We start from the raw sequence: 24718 nt of genomic DNA, 5'->3' as shown, positions 1-24718 counted from the left end.
TACATATATATATATATATATATATAATATGAAGAGGCAGGGAATTCCAGGCCAGAGGAAAGATAAAGGCGAGAGCTCTGTGGCAAGATAAGTGAGATCAAGGTACAGTGAAGTGAGTAGGTTGGTGTTGGAGGAGGGCAAGTGTGCTAGCTGGGTTGCAGTGGGAAATCAGAAAGGTAAGATAGGGAGGGGGCAATGTGATTTGAGTGCTTTAAAGCCTACCGGTAAAGGGTTTATGTTTGATAAGGTGGTAGAGAGACAACCACCGGAGGTTTTTGAGGAATGGGGAGCTGTAAAGTGACCTATTTTTTGGAAAAATAATCCAGGCGAAAGAGGGAAATAAGGAGTGGGGAGAGACAGGAAGCAGGGAGGAGATCAGCAAGGAGGCAGTAGTCAAGGCGGGTTAGGGTACGTGCTTGGATCGGTATAGGAGGAGTTTGAATCATTGATATTTATCGAGTGCTTACTGCATACAGAGCACCGTACTAAGCCCTTGGGAGAGTACACTCTAACAGATGGCCAGAAAGGAGCAGATTTTACCAATATTGCGAAGGTAGAACCAACGGGATTTGGTGGCAGAATGAAGATGTGGGTTGAGAGAGAGAGATGAATTATGTGCTGAACACTAAGCCCCAGGGTAGATACAAATTAGGTTGGACACAGTCCCTGTCCCACATCAAACAATGTATTGAGCACTTACTAGGTACAGAACACAGTACTAAGCGCTCTGGAGAGCACAATATAACAGAAGTTAGCATTCCCTGTCCGTAACGAGCTTAAAGTCTAGAGGCCAGTATTCACGAACAAGAACCTCGGCAGAGGAATTGATTCTAGGCCTAATTGATTCTTTCGTGCTTTGTCTCAGCCCCGACGGGCACATTTTTTTTTTAATGATCTTTGTTACGCACTTTCTACGTGCCGGGCACTCTCCTAAACGCTGGGGCAGATACAAGGTGATCAGGTCGGACGCAGTCCCCGCCCCACACGGGGTTCACAGTCTTAATCCCCATTTACAGATGAGGTAACTGAGGGTCAGTGAAGTGACTTGTCCAAGGTCACACAGCAGACGCGTGGCGGAGCCGGGACTAGAACTCTGGTCCTTCTGACTCCCAGGTGTGTGCTCTTCCCACTAGATCGTGCTGCTTCTCGAGGGCAAGGGGTGCAAGGAGGGAGAAAGCAGGTAGAGCGTAGCCTTCTGCAGAGTGTCTGAGCCGTCTTTCCGGCACCGTTGTGTACTAGAGGCTGAATGAGGACTTGCCTCCTCTAGACTTATACTCGTGGGAAGGAGATCTGCCTACCAGCTTTGTTGGATCGTGGTCTCCCCAAGCGCCCAGGACAGCGCTCTGCACACAGTAAGCACTCGATATTCAATTGTATTTATTGAGCGCTTAGTATGTGCAGAGCACTGTACTAAGCGCTTGGAATGTACAGTTCGGCAACAGATGGAGACAATCCCTGCCCATTGACGGGCTCACAGTCTAATACCAGTGACTGATTATTTGAGCTGTCCCGTCGTGTGAGCAGTGAATGTGTCTGTTCTGTTATTATAGTGGACTCTCCCAAGCGGTTAGTAGAGTGCTAAGCACAGAGTAAGCGCTCAATAAATATGATCGGTGGGTTCCCAGAAGGGTGCTCCCTCCGCCGACCCAACAGTCAGGCCAGCCTAAATTAGCTCTTTTAAGAAAAGTAATTCAGTAGAACGGAGAATCATCTTGTGTTTGCGTTCTGTTGAAATGAGCGGGGTGTTTTTTTTTAGTTTGTCTTTGTAAAAATCCACATTTTATTGGGATTAGATTGGAAGCTGAAGACAGCCTTTGGTTTAATGTTGATGTTTGATTTTTTTTAAAAAAAAACCTTTATATCAATTGTCAATTTGACTTTCATTACAGGACTCTCTGATTTATTGTAGTGTGAAGAGAGCAGGGAAATGGAACCCATATTTAAGTCCTGTAAATAACGTTCAGTCACTTCCAAGACACCTCTACTCAAGTCCTAAATTTGAGTCTGTGGTTTTTCCCGCACAGTTATTTGCTGGCCTACTTTTGCTTGCAAAATCACATACCGGGTGTATTTGGAAGCAGTCTGTTGTGGCTACAAGTAATGGCTCAATCCTCAGCCCATTGAACTTGTTGGCACCCACGCTATCAAAATATCTGGCTATTTTGGTAACTCTCAGGATTATTTGGTTGTGCGCAGTTTATGCGTCTAGCACTAAAATTTGCATATGGAAATTTGGGCTAGAAAAATATGTGCCTGTTTCTGTTGGGTTTGCCTCCAGTTCTATAAAATCCAAATGCTTTTGGCAAAAGGATCCCTTGGCAAATCGGGACTTGGGCAGCTAAATGTGGTCTCTTCGTGTCCAATATAAATTCATATGACGGGGGGGAAATGCGCTGCTTTATTATAATGAGCCACCCCAGTGGCTCTCTACCCAAATGCTTTCGTCTAGAGTATGGGGAATTAACATGGTCTAGTGGAGAGACCGTGGGGCGGGGAGTCAGGGGACCTGGGTCGAGAAGCAGCGTGGCTCACTGGAAAGAGCACGGGCTTTGGAGTCAGAGGTCATGGGTTCGAACCCCGGCTCTGCCACTTGCCAGCTGTGTGACTTTGGGCAAGTCACTTAACTTCTCGGTGCCTCAGTTCCCTCATCTGTAAAATGGGGATTAAGACTGTGAGCCCCACGTGGGACAACCTGATTCCCCTATGTCTACCCCAGCGCTTAGAACAGTGCTCGGCACATAGTAAGCGCTTAACAAATACCAACATTATTATTATAATTCTGCCTCTGCCATTTGCCTGCATGTGAGACCTTGGGTCAGTCATTTCATTTCTCAGTGCTTTAGTTTTCTCATCTGTTCGTTCATTCATTCAAGAGTACTTATTGAGCACTTACTATGTGCAGAGCACTTATCTGTAAAATGGGGATTCATTCCCAGTTCTCCCTCCCACTTACACCGTGTCCAGCCCAGCGCTAAGAACAGTGCTTGGCCCATAGTAAGCGCTCAGCAAATAACACAATTATTAGTATTATCATGACTCTCGCTTTCTAACGAGATTCTAACGCGTATTCAGAGTTCCGCCTCTCAGGTCAATCCCATTTCAACCCATAGGATATAAGGGATGCCAGCTAACCTGCACTTTAGTAATAACCATCATCGATGGTATTTACTGAGTACCTACTATGTGCAAGGCACCTTACTAAGCACTTGGGGGAGTTCAGTACAACAGAGTTGAACCCACAGCTAGCTTACATTAGAGACCGGCATTAATATAAATAAATAGTAATGATAACTGTGTTTTTTATCAAGAGTTCATTACGTGCCAAGCCATTTGCTAAGATGCAAGATCATCAAGTCCCATAGATGGGGCTCGGGATCTAAGTAGGAAGGAGAACAAGCGTCAAACTATAAGCTCGTCTCTAGACCGTAAATTCGTTATGGGCAGGGAACATCTCTCCCGATTCGGTTGTATTTTACTCTCCCTAACACTCAGTACGGTGCTCTGCATACATTAAATGCTCAATAAATCCTCCTGAATTGATGGATTGCGAATGAGGATAATAATAATGTTGGTATCTGTTAAGCGCTTACTATGTGCCGAGCACTGTTCTAAGCGCTGGGGTAGATGCAGGGTCATCAGGTTGTCCCACGTGAGGCTCACAGTTAATCCCCGTCGTACAGATGAGGTCACTGAGGCACAGAGAAGTTAAATGACTTGCCCACAGTCACACAGCTGACAAGTGGCAGAGCCGGGATTCAAACTCATGACCTCTGACTCCCAAGCCCGGGCTCTTTCCGCTGAGCCACGAGGATACTGAGGCCCAGAGAAGTGAAGTGACTTGTCCGGTGTCAAAAAGGAGGCAAGTGACAAATCTGGGATTAGAACCAAGTCCTCTGACTCCCAGGCCCGGCCTCCTTTCACCAGGCCACACTGTTTCTCTTCAGTGGGTCTTTTTAAATCTTGTTTATTTCCTTTATTTGAATCCTTAGGGAATATGCCCCTAATACTTGTGGTTTTTGGTAGCCAGACAGTATGTTCACAGTTGAGTTGTTTCTCATCCGCAAGCATTCTTCTTTTATTCGCTCCCCACTTCATACCAAACAAAGCTCGGCACAAAGTAGCTGCTCAACGGATGTCGGTGTCCGCGTGTAGACATCTTCGAAGATCTCAAGTCTTTATTTAACCTGCGTCTTCTCTGCGTTCCTTCCCAAACAGACTCCGATGAATCAGGCCTCTACGCGTTCCCACTGCATTTTCACGGTCCACCTGTCAAGCAAGGAGCCAGGATCTGCAACCGTGCGGCACTCCAAGCTCCACTTAGTTGACCTGGCTGGGTCGGAGAGAGCCGCCAAGACGGGAGCTGGAGGTCACGTTCTGACCGAGGTCAAATATATCAACCTGTCACTGCATTATTTGGAGCAGGTAAAACTGGACCGTCTAAGAAGCGCTGTGGCCTAGTGGAAAGAGCCCGGGCCTAGGAGTCAGAGATCGTGGGTTCTATTCCCAGCTCTGCCACGTGTCTGCTGACCTTGGGCAAGTCGTTTCACTTCTCCGGACCTCGGTGGCCTCAACTGCAAAATGGGCATCAAGACGGTGAGCCCCATGTTGGACGGGGACTCTGTCCAACCTGATACCTTGTTTGTATCTATCCCTGCCATTAGAACAGTGCTTGACACATAGTAAGCTCTTAACAAATTCCCCAATGATTATTAATGTTATCTCATATTCGAGGGCAATCAACCCATGGTATTTATTGCGTACCTACTAGGTGCAGAAACACTGTGTGAAGTGCTTGGGAGCGAACATTTTCTGGACTTCAAAGTCATTTGGGCAGGGAATGCGGGTTAACTGTTACCCTACTCTCTGTTATTCATTCACTCAGTCATATTTATTGAGTGTTTACTGTGTGGAAATCACTGTACTAAGCACTTGGGGGAGTACGGTATAACAGTAAACAGACACATTTCCTGCCCACAATAACCTCATATTGAAAGCGCTCTATAAGTGCCACTGATTGATTGATTTGTACCTGCTTGGTGGCTATCCTCATTGGCTACTAGGACCCCACCCCATGGTAGCCCAGTTGCCCTTCTGATCCTGCCTATATCTAGGCCAGATTGACTTGACAGAGTAGCCGGACAGGTTCAGGCCGAATGAGGGAGTACCAAATTGTGACAGCGTTGGTTGAGCCGGAATATATTCCCCATTTGGATGGGTTCTCCCGAAATTCCCTTAATCTCAGAGCAGAGCCTGAAAAATCGTAACGGTAACGGAAGAACCATTAGAAAGGTAGCGGATTATGGCCGAGGACAGGACGTTCTCAAGAAAGTATATCGATGGAGTCGCTTTGAATCGGAACCGACTCGATGGCATTTAATGATGATAATAGGGTCCGAAAAATCAGTACCGTTTAGTTTTACTGGTTCTGTGCAATCCAATAATTTGATCCAGGAAATTAAACCACGTCACATTTTGCTGCCGGGTGGAGAAGCCAAAAAATGTCACTTTCATTTATCTGGGCACCATAGAGTTGTCTTTACTGTGTGTGAAGATTTCTAAATGCTATCACTTTAACAAAGTTTTGTGACATCGTTAGGGGAAAAAAAAATAACGGTACTTGTTAAGCGCGTACTAGATGCCGAGCAACGTTCGAAGCGCTGAGGTAGGTACAAATTAATCCGCTTGGATACGATCCCTGTCCCACGTGGGGCTCACAGTCTTAATCCCCATTTTACAGATGAGGGAACTGAGGCCCAGAGAAGTTAAGTGAATTGCCTAAGGTCACCCGGCAGACGTATGGCGGGGCCGGAATTGGAACCCAGGTCCTTCTGACTCCCAGGCCCGTGCGCTCTCCACTAAACCACGCTGCTTCTGAATGCGTCTGTTATATGGTTGTCCCGTTCTCTCCCAAGTGCACACAGTAAGCGCTCACCAAATGGGACTGATCGATCGACTGAAACCTTCCTTAGTCTTCCACCTGCTCTGGCAATACAGTTCTTTCCGGGTTTGAATAGTCACTGTTGTGCTTCTAAGTAAATCATATCCTGCTTGCCAGAAGATTGTTGATTTTGGAGTTCTTGCAAAAACGATGTCTTCTCCAAAAACTCCTTAAGGAACAATTGGAAGCCAAAGCGATAGGGAATGTCTTGGCCCCTGAGAGTGTGACTCAGGAGGGAGAGAGGGGAAAAAAGAAGAAATATAGGCGTGTTTTAATTGCCTCAAATGAACCTTTAATGATCCGATCCTTCGCATTAGGCAATCAACAGCACTCTCACCCAGAAACATTCCCCCGACCCCCCTCCGCGTCCCCCCGGAAAATTAGCCTTATTCCATGAATTTCAGAAATTACCGCTGGAGACAACCTTCAGGGATTCGTTCTCTATAAATGTGACCTTTGATGGTTTTTATTTCCATGGGACTTGGGCTGAATGTTTGTGAGGTGAGGGGTGGTGCGTGGGAGCGAGCCGCTGCCTCCGCCTACTGTAACCCCTCCCGACCTCTAGCCCCGCTCGGAGAATAACTTTCCATGCTCTCGTCAGTCCTGATAAAAAAAAAACACGTTTAACTGTCAAATAGTTCAGTGGGTTCTGATTTGGGATGCGACTTGGAGAAAGCTCTTGTTTCACTGAATGATCCTCCAAGTGACTTCTGAAATGATGATGATTATCTAATCTTATCTACACATGGAAGCCATATCCTGAGGAGAAGGCCTCCAGAAGACTCTAAATATCCTGTTTCCTCAGCGAAATTCATTTTGTCCTCTCTGCATCCATTTTGGGGTTCGTGAGGACCGCCGCCCCCCCCCCCCGAAGGCTTGAGGGGTTTGACCACTGGCCCACGTCTGGACTCAGTCGGGGGAGGAGGGGTCCATTAGACTTGAGAAGTGACCTTTCCCACAGATTCTCTGCAGTGATCAGGTAGCTCTCCACTGGATTCTGTAGCGTGATCGGTAATAATAACTGTGGTCTTGATTAAGCGCTTCCTATGTGCCAGGCACTGCATGGTGTGGTGGATAGAGCCCGGGCCTGAGAGTCAGAGGGTCATGGGTTCTAATCCTGTGGGGGCGGAGTGGGAGTGGGGAGACTTGTTCCCTCTCCAGTTTTCAGAAACATTTCCTTCTGTATCATCGCCCTGGGGGCTTGGGACCGACGTCCCCGACGTCCAATCTCCTGAACCTTGTGACTCGTGGCTTTCCGTTGCTCTTCTACTTCCAGGTGATAATTGCACTTGCAGAGAAGCAAAGATCCCACATCCCCTACCGGAATTCTATGATGACCAGCGTTCTGAGGGATAGTTTGGGAGGAAATTGTATGACGACTATGATTGCGACACTGTCTTTGGAAAGAAGGAATATAGACGTACGTAAACCCTTTCTATTGCCGTACGGTGCGGTCGGCCTTGGTTTTCATTAGTCGGCTGTGGGATGGAGTCCATAGCTTAGTACAGTGCTCTGCACACAGTAAGCGCTCAGTAAATATGATTGACTGACTGAATCGAAGGTGATAGTTGGTTTTCACCCCTTCTTTGTTAAGTTCTTACAATGTGCCAAGCACTGTTCTAAGAGCTGGGGTAGATACAAGGTAATCAGGTTATCCCACGCGGGGCTCACAGTCTTATCCCCATTTTCCAGATGAGGTAACTGAGGTGCAGAAAAGTCAAGTGGCTTGCCCAGGGTCAAGTGGCGGAGCTGGGATTAGAACCCACGTCCTCTGACTCCAAAGCCCGTGCTCTTTTCACTAAGCCACGCTGCTTCTCTATTATTATTAATATCATTGATCCCCACCATACCGGCACAGAAAATTATGCAATCTAGGGAATTTACCAACTTCTCAGGCTATATTTCACTGTTCACTAGTTACTCTAAATTTTGTGCTTTACTAGAGAATGGCGTTTGGGAAAACAGCCCAATTAATTTGCAGAAATTTTCAGAAGTACTGACTAATTAGGCCGCCCTTCCAAAGAACTGAGGTGTGGAACAGTTTCTAATCTGTTTTAATTATGAGAATAATTCTACTACTAATAATTGGACCATTTAAGTGCTCACTTTGTGCTAATCGCTGGACTACATGGAAAGCAATCGGATTAGCATAGTCTGCACCCCACCTAGGACTCACAGTCTAAGGGGGATGAGGGTGGTATTTAAGTGCTATGTGCCAAGCACTCTTCTGAGCACCGGGATAGGTACAAGGAATCGAGTTGAACACAGTCCCTGGCCGACGTGGGGCTCACAGGTGTGGTCTCCAGTTTACCACTGAGGTAACGGAGACAAGTGAAGTGACTTCTGGGGTAGAGCTGGGATTAGAACCCTCGTCCTTGGACTCCCAGACCCAAGTTCCATTTTATAGATGAGGCAACAGAGGCACAGGTAAGTAACTTGCCCAAGGTCACCTGGCAGGCACGTGGAGGAATCAAGATCAGAATTGAGGTATTCTGACTCCCAATCTTGTGTTTTCCCACTAGGCCACTGCCTCTCATGGTCCCATCCAGACCGATTGATGTCACTAGAGATGATTACCGAGTTATAGGGTGATCCTACGACCTCTGGTTTGGGTGACCGCCCTAGGATTCTGGACAGCGCCCCTAAAAAAAGAACCGGAATATCCCCAAATGTCCTGAATTCGTAGGCTATCCATGTGTTACCGAGAGGAACGGTCCCAGAAATATTCATTAGTTCTTCAGTTATCGTTACCATGAAGTTTCTTATTGTAAGCTGCATGGAACTGTAAGAAAAGTATAAGCCCAAACTGGGAGGCGAGAATGGAGGCCTGTGCTGAGACAAGCGATAAAACTATTGGATTATAGACATTCACTGTCAGAGGTCCCTTGGCATTTTCAGTGTTGTTTGCAACATTCAGTGTTGAATATTTTCAATATTAAATATTACATTTTCAATCTAGAAAGCAGCATGGTGAAATGGAAGGAGCACAGGTCTGGGAGTCAGAGCACCTGGCTTCTGATCCTGGCTCTACCACTTGTCCGCTGTACGATCTTGGGCAAGTCACTTCACTCCTCTGGGCCCCGTTTCTCTCTTAAACTGTGAGCCCTATGTAGGGCCTGAATCTACACAGTGGTTGGCACAGAGTAAGTACTTAACAAATGCTACAATTATTATAATTAGTAGAGGTAATAGCTATTGTTGAGCATCCATTTGGTGCAGTACTCTTTCTTTTTCTTGCTCTTTCACTTTCTCTTTCTCTCTCTCTCTCACACACGCATATACTAGATCTTTTGGCTCTCTGTGATCGCCTGGATCTTTTTCTGTCTCTGCACCTTTTCTGGACCATTTCTGGGCCTGCTTCTATCTCCCTCTGCTTGTATGTTTCTGCCTTTGTGTTTCTCTATGCCTAACCATCCCTTTCTTTGGTCTTTCATTCTTTCTGCCCCTCTCCTTTTTTCCTGCCTTCTCTCTTCTATTTTTGGACAATCATCTCAGCCCCATGGTTCCCCTCTTAATAACACTGTATCAAGAAAATAATGAAGAGCATCTGTTTGTTAACTTTAATAGCATATAAAGTTACTAATCATTTTAAATATGATTTATTGGTAATGTAGTAAGCACTCAAAAAATCCCACTGATTGATTGCTATGAATTCATTAGCACATAGCCTCATTCTCAGGAATGATTTTGTCTAACATCATTGGAAGGAAAGAGAATGGGGCCAAAAATCCGGAGAGATGGATTGTTAACGGTCCTCTAGACTGCAGTCTCCTTGTGGGCAGGGAACGTGTCTACCAACTCCTACTGTCCTCTCTCAAGCACTTACTACAGTGCTCTGCACACAGTAAGCACTGAATAAATGCAGATGATTGATTTATTGGTCTATTCCCGGCTGAATCATTCTGAGGCCTTGAACAAGTCACTTCACCTCTTTTTCCACCAATTTTTCCACCTGTAAAATGGGCATCTCGTAACTTGTTCCTTTCTGCTTTTCAGGAGTGGTGGAGAGATAAAATAGTGGCCTAAAACAAAAATGTTGTAAACGTAAACCTTTCCGAATCAGGTGAGATCGACTCAAAGATCTCAAGGGGCTTTGATATCTGCAAGATGAAATACTGAGGGATTTGAAAGTATTACTGGACAAAGAAAATTAAGTTTTAACCAGAGCGGAAATCTTTGGAAATCGTTACATTTCAAGAAGAATTTTCTTTTCCTTTAGGAATCTATATCGACCTGCAGATTTGCACAACGAGTGGCCCTCATCAGGAATGAAGCTGTCCTTAATGAAGAAATCGACCCCAGATTGGTAAATAGCTTTCTGTTGGTTTTGCTTAGTACGAAGGTACGGAAAGATGTATATTTAGATGCACATTATGGTCTTTGACAAAGCTGTTGGTTAATTTAGCCTTATGGAGATAATTATAATTAAGCTGGGTTTTCTAAAATCTCATAAAGGCATGGGACATGTTAATGATCACTTAAATAGAACCACATTTAGCATAAATCCCCATGCCTCCTCTAGGAAATGTATTTTAATGGATGCAGCTGAGGGTGTCACTTCCTTTATGAATACATGGCCAGGTTTCTGATGTTTTGGTCTGAACCCCTGATTCAGTCAGTGAGCCGAGCTACTCATTCAGTCGTATTTATTGCGCGCTTGCTGCGTGCGGAGCACTTTACTAAGTGTTTGGGAGAGCTTACTCTAACAATAAACAGATACATTCCCTGCCTGCAACGAGCTGACTCTTTTTGAAATGTTCCATTCCTGAAGCTGCGTTCTTTCTCTAACTACTTTACCGTTTGGCATGCTAAAGTTGTCACTCCCCACTTGGTTCATTAGTTGTTTGAGATGGGGAACCCAACTTCCATTTTCCCTAAGAGCCCAGGAGCAGGTCACATGCTGTGTGGTTGCTAATCTCCAAATTTAATCTTGATTTTGTTTTGGTCTTCTTTCCCTAAAAATGTGATTCAGCGGATGAATAGTCATTCATATCATTAAAGTGTTAGATATAGTATCGTTAACATGTCCGTTGTCTGCCGAGACCTGGCAGTTTGAACCCGTCCACGGTACCATGAGATGAATCCCGTGAGTCTCCATCCGCCACAGCAGCCGCCCCACTATAAGATGTTCTTGGAAGTCTTTGTCGGGAGAATCCGTTATGGACTGTTGGGCACTAAAGAGAGGCTCCAGTGTGTTTAACAAATTCGTGCACTTCTCCTCGCAGAAAAAATGCAGCTATCCTTGCTCCCGTCAGGGAGAAACGCTAGGCCATTTTACCCCGTGAGCCCCTTGAGCGCTAGGGATTACGTCTTCATCTCCTCCACCGTCATCTCTCAATCAACCAGTTACACTTACTGAGCACCTGCCTTGTGCAGGGCACTGTAATAAGCACTCGGGAAGGTACAGTACAACGGCAATGGTAGACGCGATCCCCCTTCACAAGGAGCTTTCAGTCAACAGCCTTTAGAGAAACTCAGTCTACTATCGGTACATTAACCTCCATTTTACAGATGAGGAAACTGAGGCACAGAGCAGTGACCTGCCCTAGGTCCCACCTCAGACAGGTGGCGGAGGCGGATTAGAACTCGGGTCCTGCTGACTTCCAGGCCCGTGCTCTATGCACTAGGCCACGCTGCTTCTCAGTTACATAGTTACGTAGATTCGGCCTAATGATAAAGGAACCTGTAGATGGTGGGCAGGGAACACGTCCCCTAATTCTACTGGGGGGTACTCTCCCAAGCACTTAGTACAGTGCTCGGCACCCAGAAAATACCAGCGAGCGATTGATTGATCCTGTTAGAGTGGAGAGTGAGAAAATGGGGTTAGCATCCCTTTTGATATGCCCCGCAGCTTATGCGGGGCACACGGGGAGAGGGACTCGGTGGAATGGTGAGTCTGGATGGGAGCGGTGACTACTAATTCCCCACATAGCGACCAGTTGCTTTTTCTTTGAAACTTCTTTTCCCCAGCACAGAGAAGTAACTCGGGTTTAGAGTTTTAGCCCGCGAAGCTCATAAATATGCACGTATTTTAGGTCGCCGGCAAAGTAAACGAGCGAAACCTTTCCTACGTTATCCAGCTACCCATTTCTTCTCGTCCTTTGTTCCGAGGCTTCTGAAAGTGTATTTTGAAAGGAGACCGAAAGGCGCGCCTCCCCGAAGTCCGTCGAGTTATTTAAGAAGTGGGGAAAAAAGCGAAAGCAGCCAGGGTTTCCCAGAAGGGCCCTTTGTCACCGAGTTCATAGGCCGCACACATCAACGAGGAGCTGATACGCACTTACTTTCCTGCTTTTGCCATTCGCAGTTGATTGTGCGCTTGCAAAAGGAAATCCAGGAACTGAAAGATGAGCTGGCTTTGATCAGTGGGGAACCGAGAACAGAAGAACTCACGGAAGCAGAACTCCTTCAGTAATGCTGAATCTTTTTTTTTTTTGCTTTCCTCTTTCTTTCCTTTTTCAGAGAAAGTTTTTGTTGACTTCTTTGTTGGCATAATGTCACGATTCACCTCAAAGCAATAAGGTCCCCCCCGCCCCCGAGGCTGTGAAAAAGTGCATTTCGGCGCCAGTTTAGAGCGGCAGCTTTTCAAGAAAGCCGGTTGAAGTCGGCAGTTATTCTGCCGCCTCAGCTTTGAGGAAGTAAAGGACAGAGGATGCAAAGGATGGGAACATCCTTCTGATGCCAATGGAAGAAAAAGGGTTGTCTAATGGTAGTTCAGTTAAAAAAAAAAAACAAAAAAAAAAACAAGAACAAAACAAAACAGTCCCTACACTTTTTAGTCATGGAACCGAGATCTGAAAAGAATTAAAGAAACTCCCTTTGTATGAAGAAGTATCCTCCTGGAGCCTTAATTTATCCCCCAACAAAGAAAGCTGTCACATTTAATTCACGGATGACCCATATATTAAACTCCGGACACTTTCAAGTTGGAATAAAGGCAGGGATTCCAAGCTTTACGTAAGAGTTTTGCTTTCAGAATCCTCTAAGTTGTGAGGCGTAAGACGGGTTAGTGAAACATTGTGACTGTATTTCCATAGCTACTGCCGAAGTATAGCGCCGGTCACTGTTGTTTGATATGAGCTCGAAACCCTTCCTGAATGTCAAGCGTAAGTTTATTACTGATGGCAGCCGTGTTCTTCATTTCCGCAGAGGAGCAGAGATGTGATGATGATCATTTCTCACTTGCTTATCTTGCCGAGTAGAAAGTTTTCATGAATTGATATTCTGGACAGGTCCTCTAAAATACTTCTCGGGATCCATAGCATTTGAGTATTTACTATGTGATGAGTCGTTAGGGGAGGGAAAGTGTCTGTTTATTGTGATGTTGCATTCTCCTAAGCGTTTAGTACAGTACTTTGTACACAGTAAGTGCTCAAGATATAGGACTGATTGAATGGATTCTCAATTATGAGTTTGGATGCAGTCCCCTGCCCTGCTCAGAACGGTCTATTTAATCCTCATTTTACAGTGGAGGAAACTGAGAGACCCAGAGTGGTTAAGTGACTTGCCCCAGGTTACAAAGCGGGCCCGTGGCAGGACTAGAACTAGAACCTGGGTCTCTTGATTCCCTGTCCCCTGCTCTATCCGCTAGGCCAGGCCCAATTTCCATCCGACTCAGTAATAGATAAATAAATTACTGAAGAGTAAGTTACAGTGAAGTGTTGGTGTGAGTGTGTTTGCAATTACAAAAGTTCGGTGTGCAGAGAAGGTCTGCGGGTTTACCAAGAAGCATAATGAGTACCCCCTCTCGGGATCGCACCTGGAGAGGTTCCAGTCCTCTACCGGTCTCGACTGCGGGAGGGAGAGTCAAGCAGAGGCCTGTCCGTTCCATTCCTAGCTTGGCCAGTGGTTAGCGAGTGGAGGGCAATCTGCCACAAGTCAAAGCTCCCCTGTGCTGGGCAGCGGCAGCGAAGGAGAGAGTCGAGGGCGGAGACCCGAGTCAACTGTGCGGAAGGAGGCAGTGGTAAGCCACGTCCATATTTTGACCAAGGAAACCGTGGCTCCGCTACCAAAATGATTGCAGACGGAGGCGGGGCCTTCTGGGAGAGATGTGCCCGTGGAGCCGCTATGGGTCGGAGACGACCCGACGGCATTTAAGACAAGACGGTAATGAGCATGCGTTGAGATTCTGCGTAACTGTGACCTCAGATCTTTGGTCCTACCCTTCCACCTTGCGTTAGCACACTAAAAAGCAGCTGCTTGGGTCTCTCCCTAGCATCCCTTCTCTTCCTCTCCCCTACCTAGCGAAGTTGTGTGTGTGTGTGAGCTTTGCTTCACTGTCGGTGAGCCGATAGGGTTCCGATATCTTGTCAGTTAGTACTCTTGATGTTGAGGAGCGTTTGTGGATGACCCTGGTGAAGCCCCTCGAGAGAGTCTTCCGAGTGTGCTCTCCCAGTCGTCTAGAACAGAACATTGCACAGTGAAGTACTCAGTCAGCCAATCGTATTTATGGAGGACTTACTGCGTACAGAGCACTGTAAGCACCACTTGGGAGACGATGGCATAATAGACTGTAAGCCCGTCAAAGGGCAGGGACTGTATCCGTTACCGATTTGTACATTCCAACCGCTTAGTACAGTATAGTAAGCGCTCAGTAAATACTATTGAATGAATCGAACCGATAGACACGTTCTCTGCCTAATGTCTGCCTCCCCGTCAAGACTGTAAATTCGTCGTGGAGAGAGAATGTGTCTGCGTGTTGTTATGTTGCACTCTTCCAAGCGCCGAGCGCAAGTAAGCGCTCAATAAATACGATTGACTACGAGGAAATACTTCTGAATTCTCAAGAAGCTGGATGTGTCTTCTCTAGTAGATCTAGGGCTCAGAGCCATCTTGTCAGTCAGGCAAAGGTATTTATTAAGTACTGTAAGTATGGAGCGCTCTTTTAAGCCCTTGGGAGAGCAGAATATAGTCTCTCCTTTCTTCTTGAAGATAGTAAGTGCTCAGTACATGCCACTGATGATGATTATGGTGGTCTCTTTGAAATCTTGTGGCATCTCCTCGGTATTTCCATGCGTTGACAAAGTCTGTGCGGAACTCTAAGGTCCAGGCTCCTTCCTGGCTTGTCGATTTTGCTGGGATGTTATCAGCTCTGGATGATTTTCATTTTGCATGGATTGACTGTGCAAGTCACTTCCTCGAAAATTAGAACTGTAGTCAGCCCTTCTTATTTTGGTCAGTTTCCTATCTCTGTAGAACCTCCTCCTCAAGAACCAGTGGGACCTAGTGGAAAGACCACGGGCCTGGGAGTCAGAGGATCTCAGTTCTAATCCCGGCCCGGTCACTTGTCTGCTCTGTGACCTCGGGCAAGTCCCTTGACTTCCCTGAGCCTCAGTTACCTCCTCTGTAAAATGGGGATTAAAACTGTGAGCCCTATGTGGGACAGGGACTGTGTCCGACCCGATTATCTTTTATCTACCCCACACTTAGTACGGTGCTGGCAAATAGTAGGCCCTTAACAAATACCCCGTTACTATCGTTATCGTTATTATTATTACCGCGGAAGGCTTGTTCAGGAGTTCACTAGTGGGTTTTTGCCATCGGTGTAAAGTTCTCTCTCTCTATGATGAAGGTGATCGATCATCACTCTTCAGTGATGCCATAGTCCTTTGATTGGGGCCATGGATTTGGTGGCGGTCAGCATATCCCTGGATCTCTTTACCTCTGGCCTCCCACCATTAGCTGTGCATATTTCTTAGCGTATGTGCGTGTTTGTCCTGTCGCAGGTTTTTATAGGGCTTTGTTTTTTGTTGTGTTTTTTTTTTCACAGTCATGACGCGCTGCAAAATGTTGATATTGTATTTCTTCCTTTTCTGCAAGCTGTTTTTTAATCTCATAATTGTTTTCATCAAAGCAGTCTTGGCCATAGCCAAAGTCCTGACAGCCTTTCGACAGAGTCCATGTTTCAGAAAGACATCCATTTGTCGTTCACTCGTGACCTCAAGCAAGTCGCTTAATTTCTCTTTCATTCATTCAAGAGTATTTATTGAGCGCTTACTATGTGCAGATCACTGTACTAAGCGCTTGGAATGAACAAGTCGGCAACAGATAGAGACAGTCCCTGCCGTTTGACGGGCTTACGGTCTAATCGGGGGAGACGGACAGACGAGAACGATGGCGATAAATAGAGTCGAGGGGAAGAACGTCTCGTAAAAACAAGGGCAACAGTTACCTCATCTGGAAAATCGGGATTAAATTCTACTCCCTCCTACTTAGCCTGTGAACCCATGTAGGACACGGCCTGTATCCAGCCTGATTAACCTGTATCTATCCCAACGCTTAGAACAGTCCTTGGCACAGAATAAGTGCTTAACAAGCATTATTAATATTATCATTATTAAAGTGACTTGAAGTGGAGTTCCTTGCTCCAATGAGGTTATGGTGCAATTTTGTAATTTTTTTTTTTAATTCTCAAAGAACTTGATAGTGTATATGGCATTTTTCATCGGATTAATTATATGGCTAATTTGAGTTGGAAGTATATGAAGACCAGAGGAAGAATTATCCCAAACAATTCCTCGTTGCAGCAGACTGTTGTTTTACCGCCTAGCTGTCAGCAGTAAGGAGCTAAGTGCTCTCCTGGATCAAAGATTGTACGGTTTGAGATAGCAAGAGATCATCACTGATGGTGTCTATGGAGTGCTTACCGTTTGCAGAACACCGTATTAAGCGCTTGGAAGAATACAATAAAACAGAATTGATAGACATGTTCCCTCCCCTCAGTAAGATTTAGAGGGATAAATCAACCGATCAATCACTCGTATTTATGGAGTGCTTACTGTGTGCAGAGCACTGTACTAAGCGCCTGGGAGAGCAAAATAGAACAATATAAAATTGGTAGGTCCGTTCCATGCCTATAACAAAGCTTATGATCTAGAGGGGGATGCGGACATTAAAATAAATGAATAAATTACGGATATGTGCATAAGTGCTGTGGGGGCTTTGGAAAGGGTCAGATTCAGTTGCAAGGGCCACACAGAAGGGAGTGGGAAAAGAGGAAATGAGGGCTTAGTTAGGGAAGCCCTCCCGGAGGAGATGTGCTTTCAATGAAGCTTTGAAGACGGGGAAAAGCGATCATCTGCTGGAGAAGAGGATCCGGTTAGGGACAAATCCAGTAGCACAACAAAAACCTAACAAACCTAACCTAACAAAAACAAAAAACCAAATCTTCCCCTTGTGTGGAAGGTAGTATTGGTTATATAGGAGTCTTTTCAGCCACACTAGTGCAAATAGCACTTATCTTACTATCAGTAGCGCCGTCTTCCAAAATGGACAGCTTTCTCTATCTCCGTCTCTGTATGTGTGGCTAGGTAGCTACTGATAGATCCAGATGGTTAGATAGGCAGATGAAATATAGATCACTGTGGAAAAAACTCACGATAGAACTGTAGCACACTTTCTTACTTGCTCGAATTTCGTTTTTCCTTTTCTTTTCCCCAGCCCTCGATAGACTTGTTGCTCAGCTATGACATGCTGAAAAGCCAAACAGTCAGGCAGAGAAGGAAGAGAAGAAAAGGACCTGGCCATTCCACAGATGGATAATCAGTGCCTAGGTGATCGAGTGTTGAACCCAGTGGATTTGACAGTTTGAGCTTATATCCGGGAATTTAAAATCAAACATCCCGGAACTTTTGCCAACCCTGAACCACTTGCAAGCCCACCTCAAATTCTCTCTCCCGTTTCCCAAGTAGGTGGGAAAAGCCTTGTGGGCAAGATGGGATTTCAGGCAGTCTTTGGAGGAAAGAAAAGGCAGGGTAGAGGATAGGAGGGATAAATATGCAAGCCATTTAATGGCCATTTCTAGCCTACCAAAGAGAGCACAATGGGAAAAGCCACGCAGAGGAAAACCGTCATTTGTGAGCCCGTCCTTTCCAGTGAATCCTTAAGATAAATTCTAAAATCTTCTTCAGTGGTTCATTCTCCATTGAATCCATCATCATCAAGAGCAGTGTCGAGCACAGCGTTCCTAATCCCCGTTCTCCAAGAGCTGACAGTGGTACCCCAGTCTCCCTGTGACATTTTTCCCAGGGAACCCCATGCCCTGGCAGTTTTCATGGACTCTGAACACTATTCTCTAGCCAGTCTTTCCCATTGCATGCAATTGGGCCACTCTGGTAATAATTATAGTATTTACTAAGTGCCATGCACCACACTAAGACTGGGGTAGATTCGAGTTAATCAGGTCCTACGTGGGGCTCACGGTCTAAATAGCGAGAACAGGTGTCGAATCTTCATGTTGCAGACGAGGGAACTGGGACGCAGAGAAGCAAACCGACTTGCCCACTGTCACGCGGCAGATGTGCCGCAGAGCCGGGATTAGAACTCAGGTCCTTGGTCTACCCTAGAAGACAGTGGATGCTGGAGAAGATTTTTTCCAATACGTGATGTAGTTTTCTCTGGAATGCACAGGGCAGTTGCTAAGGCTTTGGCTAACGTACAGGGCCATTTCCCCACATTCCAGTTTGTAATGTTAATACCCTTGTATTTGGATGCTTTGAGTAGGGGGTCATTTCAGATGTCAGCATCGAGTTATTTTAGTTTATGTCTCTTTGCCTGGACATACTCTGAAAAGAAACAGCTGGATGAGAACTAAGAGCCAAATAATATTTATAAAGAACTTTTGGGTGAAGGCTTTTTTTTTTCTGTATTTTATTTATCTTCTCGGCGGTTTTTTCTTCTTTTTTTTTTTTTTGGTCCTCTGAGAAACTGCTAGTCTGGAGAGTTTTAGGCAGCCTCCTTCGCAATGAGGGGCAATAGCATTCCAACTGAACCTTACGAAGAGGCGTGTCTACGTTGAGGGAGTATTCTGTCTCCAAAACAGACTTGCATTCGAATTTCCCAGCATAATTTCACCTAATATGGATTCTTCAAACCCACTTGAGAAAATGGAACCCTTTTCTCACTGAAAAAAAAAGAAGGGCATTTGTTAATGAAATTCCCAATAAAGTTGTAGGCTGCTGAGAATGACCCAAAAAGTGTATTATCTGGATTCACAGGGTAATAGTAATAATCATGATACTCGTGAAGTGGTTGCTATGTGCCAAGCGCTGTTCTAAGCACTGGGGGAGGTTCAAGTTAATCAGGTTGGACGCAGTCCCTGTCCCACATGGGGCTCACTGTCTGAGGATCTGCCACCCTGAAAGCTTTTCTATGGTCCAATAGCTCTGTCTTTATTCCTCCCTTCCCCTCTCCTCGTACATACAATCACTGACGTTATCCGAGGGATTCCTGTGTGCAGAGGACTGTGCAAAACACTTGGAAGAGTACATTACAACAGAGCCGACAGACACATTCAACAGTCAGTCATATTTATTAAGTGCTTACGGTGTGCAGAGCAATGTAGTGTGACACGGTAATATAACAGACGCATAACATGCCCGCAATGAGCTTATTGTCTCCCTGCCCTTAAGAAGCCAACAATCTAGCGTCATATGCCTGCAGATATCTTTTAATCTGAAAAAAAAAAAATCCTATCGTTTAAGGAGGATACTTGCTCTGGTAATAAAATCCTTGATTCATGGTCGAAACCTTCCATAGGGAGAACAGATCCTCCTTGGTAATTTTCAGGGCAGAGGATCATCCCTCCCCAGTGCTTGACAGTTTGCACGTGGCTTTAGAATTAATCACTGCATCCAACCTGATCAACTTGAACCTCCCCCAATGCTCAGAACAGCGCTTGGCACATAGCAACCACTTCACAAGTATCGTGATTATTATTATTATTACCCTGTGAATCCAGATAATACACTTTTTGGGTCATTCTCAGCAGCCTACAACTTTATTGGGAATTTCATTAACAAATCCCCCATTTTTTTTTTCATTTCAATTAGAAAAGGGTTCCATTTTCTCAAGTGGGTTTGAAGAATCCATATTAGGTGAAATATTCTGGAGGGTAGGAACTCTGGCCTTGCTTTGATTTATTTCTGTGTCACTTCTCGAAAGTGCCCTAGTAGATACTCAGTGGATAATGCTGTTGCGAAGTAGCCAGAAGTTTAGCTTTGCTTGCCCCACTTTGCAGAGGACAAGGATTTGGCCTTCCTCTCCTTCGGGAATCACTCATTCATTCAATCGTATTTATAATAATAATGTTGGTATTTGTTAAGCGCTTACTGTGTGCCGAGCACTGTTCTAAGCGCTGGGGGAGACACAGGGGAGTCAGGTGGTCCCACGTGGGGCTCACAGTCTTAATCCCCATTTTACAGATGAGGTAACTGAGGCACAGAGAAGTGAAGCGACTTGCCCACAGTCACACAGCTGACGAGTGGCGGAGCCGGGATTGAATGCTTACCGTGCGCAGAGCACTGTGCTAAACACCTGGAAAGCACAATTCAGCTATATAGAGAGAGAATCCCTGCCCACACCCAATCAGTGGTATTTATTGAGCATTTACCATGTGCAGAGCACTGTACTAAGAGCTCGATGGTGTATAATACGCCAGAGTTGGTAGACATATTCCCTGTCCACAAGAAGAAGCAGCGAGGCTTAGTGGAAAGAGCGCAGGCTTGGGAGTCAGAGGTCGTGGGTTCTAATCCCGCCTCCGCCACTGCTCGGCTGTGTGACTTTGGGCAAGTCGCTTGACTTCTCTGTGCCTCAGTTACCCTATCTGTAACGTGGGGATTAAGATTGTGAGCCCCACGTGGGACAACCCGACTACCTTGTATCTACCCCGGCGCTTAGAACAGTGCTCGGCACATAGCAAGCGCTTAACAAGTACCGACATTATTAACAAGCTTACGGTCCAGGGGGAGATGGGCAGTGGTACATTTTACAATTCAACACATACCATCTCCACCAAGCCAGATGTTTGCATGGCTAATGGCCTTTTCAATCAATGGAGATAATATCTTCAAGTTGCTTCACTTGTAAGACATGGAAAAATATCCATGCAACTAGTACATGTTTACATTGTTTTTTTAAATTCCTAAGTAAATTAAAAATGTTTGACTCTTGGATGAATTATTACCCAATACAAGTAGTCTTCCTCTGGAATTTGTCTTAGATTATTTTGATTCCGTTAGTATTTACATTTGTTTCTTTATATTTAGGGTTACCATATTTTTAATGGCCTAAATCAAATAGTTCATGATGCTGCTGGTCACATTCTCTTTGCTTATAAACTTAATTTTTTTAAAAAAAACAAAAAACATCCCTCTGTAATCTGCGAAGTAGGCGGTTCAGAACAAATTTCATAAAATGATTACTTGAAATGAAAATTGCTTGCTGTGGCTCTCATAATCTACCTTCTTAGCTATTATGAACTCATCTCCAGATATCCCTGAAGTCTGAAACCTAACTTGTTTAGAAAAACAGGGGCAACCCTTGTGCATCTGAAAGCATCGGTGGTGGTATTTAAAATTAAAATGATATATAAACTTTGGCTAGTGTGTGTCTGCATAGGTTTCTTGAAATGCATGCTAAAAAAGGAAAGGGAGAGATCCTTTGTTTTGACTGTGTTAAATGACTTTTTCATTCATTTATTCAGTAGTATTTATTGAGCACTTACTAGGTGCAGAGCACTGTACTAAGCGCTTGGAATGTACAATTCGGCAACAGATAGAGACGATCCCTGCCCAGTGACGGGCTCGCAGTCTAATCGGGGGAGACAGACGGACAGAAACAAGACAACGTAATCACGAAAACTAGAATCAAGGGGATGGACCCCCTCATTAACAAAATAAATAGGGTAATAAAAATACATACAAATGAGCACAATGCTGCCTTTTTTATTTTCTCAAAGGATCCTGAAACCTATTGTAAACTCTATGCCCGGGATCAAGAATTCAAATCAATCAGTGAGTGTTTATGGTGATAGAGCACTGTACTAACTGCTTAGGGACAGTATAATACAACGGAGGCGGTGGACCCGATCCTCTAGCTCGTCGTGGGCAGGGAACGTGTCTACCACTCTGTTATATCGCAGCGTGGCTCGGTGGAAAGAGCCCGGCCTGGGGAGTCGGAGGTCATGAGTTCGAATCCCGGCTCTGTCACTTGTCAGCTGTGTGACTGTGGGCAAGTCACTTCACTTCTCTGTGCCTCAGTTACCTCATCCATTAAATAGGGATGAAAACTGTGAGCCTCACCTGGGACCACCTGATTACCCTGTATCCACCCCAGCGCTTAGAACAGTGCTCTGCACTTAGTAAGCGCCTAACAAATACCAACCTTATTATACCGTACTCTTCCAAGTGCTTAGTACCGGGCTCTGCACACAGTAAGCACTCGGCGAGTACAATCGATTGATCCGTGTCCACAGGGAGCTTACAGTTTAGACGGGGAGACGGACATAAATTTCAGTGGAAATAAATTACGGATAGAGGAAATGGTAGGGGGTAAAGACAGGGACATATGTGCTGTAGAGTTTCCTGGTTCCTTTACACCACTTTTTCCAGGATTCCTGCCTATGGGACACCCCAGGTCCAGGCTGGAAGGTTTGCCTGAGTTTTCCTTAATGATTGTACCTTATTTCCTTCAGGTACCCTTATTTCTGCAGAACTGTTTCTTGAAATCTATCAAGCAAATGCCCGTTCTCTTTCTTAAAAGCCGGACGTGTCCGCAAAGCCTTCTGTTTTTCATTTCCTAATCCAGGATTTTGACATCTGTATGCTAGTAATTCTAAAAATAATACTTTAGGTTATGCAACCCAAGGTTCCAAGCATCTGCCTTAGAAATTCCGACAACCTTTTTACTTAGAAAATGGGCAAGATGAGTCAGATTGATTTCCTGGCCAATACAGGAATATGCCCTCCATCCATATTTTCCAGTTTATCACTTTCCGTTATAGTTTATTGGAATTAAGGGTAAGGTAATGGGAATGGATGTTTTAGCTCACCTCAAATCGCTATGCCAGGGAAGAAGTGAAATGTAATTTTTTTTTTTTTGGCTTCCTGCATTTCATTCCTTCGGCCAGGCCAACCCAGCCATAAATACCTAGGAGGTCCAAGCTACAGACCTCAGTTCTGGGTTCAAAATTCCCAGGCAACTGCCTCTGTCAGATCGACCTCGTGAGACGCAGCATCGCCTGGTGGATAGAGCGGGGGCCTTGGGAATCAGAGGACGTGGGTTCTAATCCAAGCTCTGCCACTTATCTACTGCATGACCTTGGGCAAGCCGCTTCGATTCTCTGTGCCTCAGTCACCTCATCCGTAAAACGGAAATTAAGACTGAGCCCTATGTGGAACAGGGAACGGATCTACCCTGGTTAGCTTACTCCACAGTCATTAACGTTACCACGATTCCGTGATAAGAATCTGGGCCAGGTTGACATGACCAAAATGAAGCTCAGACCACAAAGAGGAATCCACTACCCCTTTAGCGTCTGTCTCCCCAGCTAGATTGTGATCGGAAGCTCCTGAAGGGCAGAGATCAAGTCTACCTACTCTGTTGTCTTCTCCCAAGAACTCAGTACGGTGCTCTGCGCACCGTAACTGCTCGATAAATGCCACCGATTGATCTACCGATAGGCAGAAAGGAAATTAAAACCAGACATTCTGGTGTTATACGGGAGTAGGTTGATGTAGTTTAGTGTAAGTAACATTTTCTTTAGAATAATCTCTCTCTGCATATATACATGACTCTATCAATTTATCAATGGTATTTACCGAGCACTTACTGTGTGCAGAGCACTGTACTAAATGCTTGGGGGTGTACATTACAACAGTCTTGGGAGGCACATTCCCTCCCCTCAAAGAGCTTACAATCTAGAGCGGCGTTATATTCAATTAATTTTCAATCAATCAACGTTATTTATCGAGTGCTTCCTATTTGCAAAACAGTACTAAGCACTTGGGAGAGTTCATTACAACATATAAATGTCCTCAGTAGTGTGATGAAATCGAACTTGCCTGGATGAGGCCGAAGAAACCGATGCGTGACTCGTTCTCTAGACTGTAAGCTCGTTGTGGGCAGGGAACGTACTCTCTCAAGCACTTAGTACAGTGCTCTGCACATAGTAAGCGCTCAATAAATGCGAATTAATGAATGAATGTCTAAGATTGGCCGCGGTTGTAATGCTGCATTTGCTGTTAGCAGCATTTGGTACTATTCCTCCTCCTACCCCACGTTTCATGATCTCTTTAAGCCTCTGTTCTAAAAGAGTCACTCTGAATTCTGCCTTCCGGAGAGGCGATCAAACTCCACTTCTCATAGCGGTGTGCTAACCGTGCCACACGTTCTGATGTTGTCCTTAGCTCTTTCTTAAAAATGCATTTTCCCCCCTCTTTGCTTGTCATCGCTATTCTCCAGCTCACTCAGAAACGATCACCTGAATGAGTTGTCAGTAATGATAAGTGTGGTGTTTGTTAAGCACTTACTATGGGCTAAACACTGTACTCATTGCTGGGGGAGATCTGAGCTAATCAGGTCCCACATGTGTGGCTCAGAGTCTGAGGGAGAACAAGTATTCTTGTTCTTTTCTATTCTTGTTCTATTCTTCAATTGGAGAAGCAGCGTGGCTCAGTGGAAAGAGCACGGGCTTTGGAGTCAGAGGTCATGGGTTCGAATGCCGGCTCCACCACCTGTCAGCTGTGTGACCGTGGGCAAGTCACCTAACTTCTCTGTGCCTCAGTTACCTCATCTGTAAAATGAGGATTAAGACTGTGAACCCCACGTGGGACAACCTGACTCCTTTGTGTCTACCCCAACGCTTAGAACAGTGCTCTGCACCTAGTAAGCGCTTAACAAATACCAACGTTATTATATTATTATTAAGTATTCGATCCCCATTTTGCAGATGAGGGAATTGAGGCACAGAGAAGTTAAGCAACTCACCCAACATCACACAGCGGA

General features: G+C 45.3%; 1 protein-coding gene and 1 non-coding gene across 6 annotated transcripts in view; both read left to right on the top strand.

Moving 5' to 3' along the window:
* The window catches only part of KIF6 (kinesin family member 6), a 208935-nt gene that overhangs the window by 53997 nt on the left and 130220 nt on the right, over positions 1-24718 (top strand). For all 5 annotated transcript variants that reach the window (XM_029046860.2, XM_029046859.2, XM_029046864.2 and 2 more), the window contains 4 exons: positions 4216-4422; positions 7215-7358; positions 10158-10244; positions 12243-12346. In XM_029046860.2, coding sequence (XP_028902693.1) covers positions 4216-4422; positions 7215-7358; positions 10158-10244; positions 12243-12346 — 542 coding nt within the window. The remainder of the gene's footprint in view (positions 1-4215; positions 4423-7214; positions 7359-10157; positions 10245-12242; positions 12347-24718) is intronic.
* Positions 13677-13814, top strand: LOC114805779. Its single transcript, XR_003753802.1, has one exon. It is a non-coding gene; the product is annotated as a small nucleolar RNA SNORA7 (small nucleolar RNA).

This window comes from Ornithorhynchus anatinus, chromosome 19, assembly GCF_004115215.2.
Source record: "Ornithorhynchus anatinus isolate Pmale09 chromosome 19, mOrnAna1.pri.v4, whole genome shotgun sequence".
Lineage (NCBI taxonomy): Eukaryota > Metazoa > Chordata > Mammalia > Monotremata > Ornithorhynchidae > Ornithorhynchus > Ornithorhynchus anatinus.
This window is presented reverse-complemented; position numbering and strand designations above follow the sequence as displayed.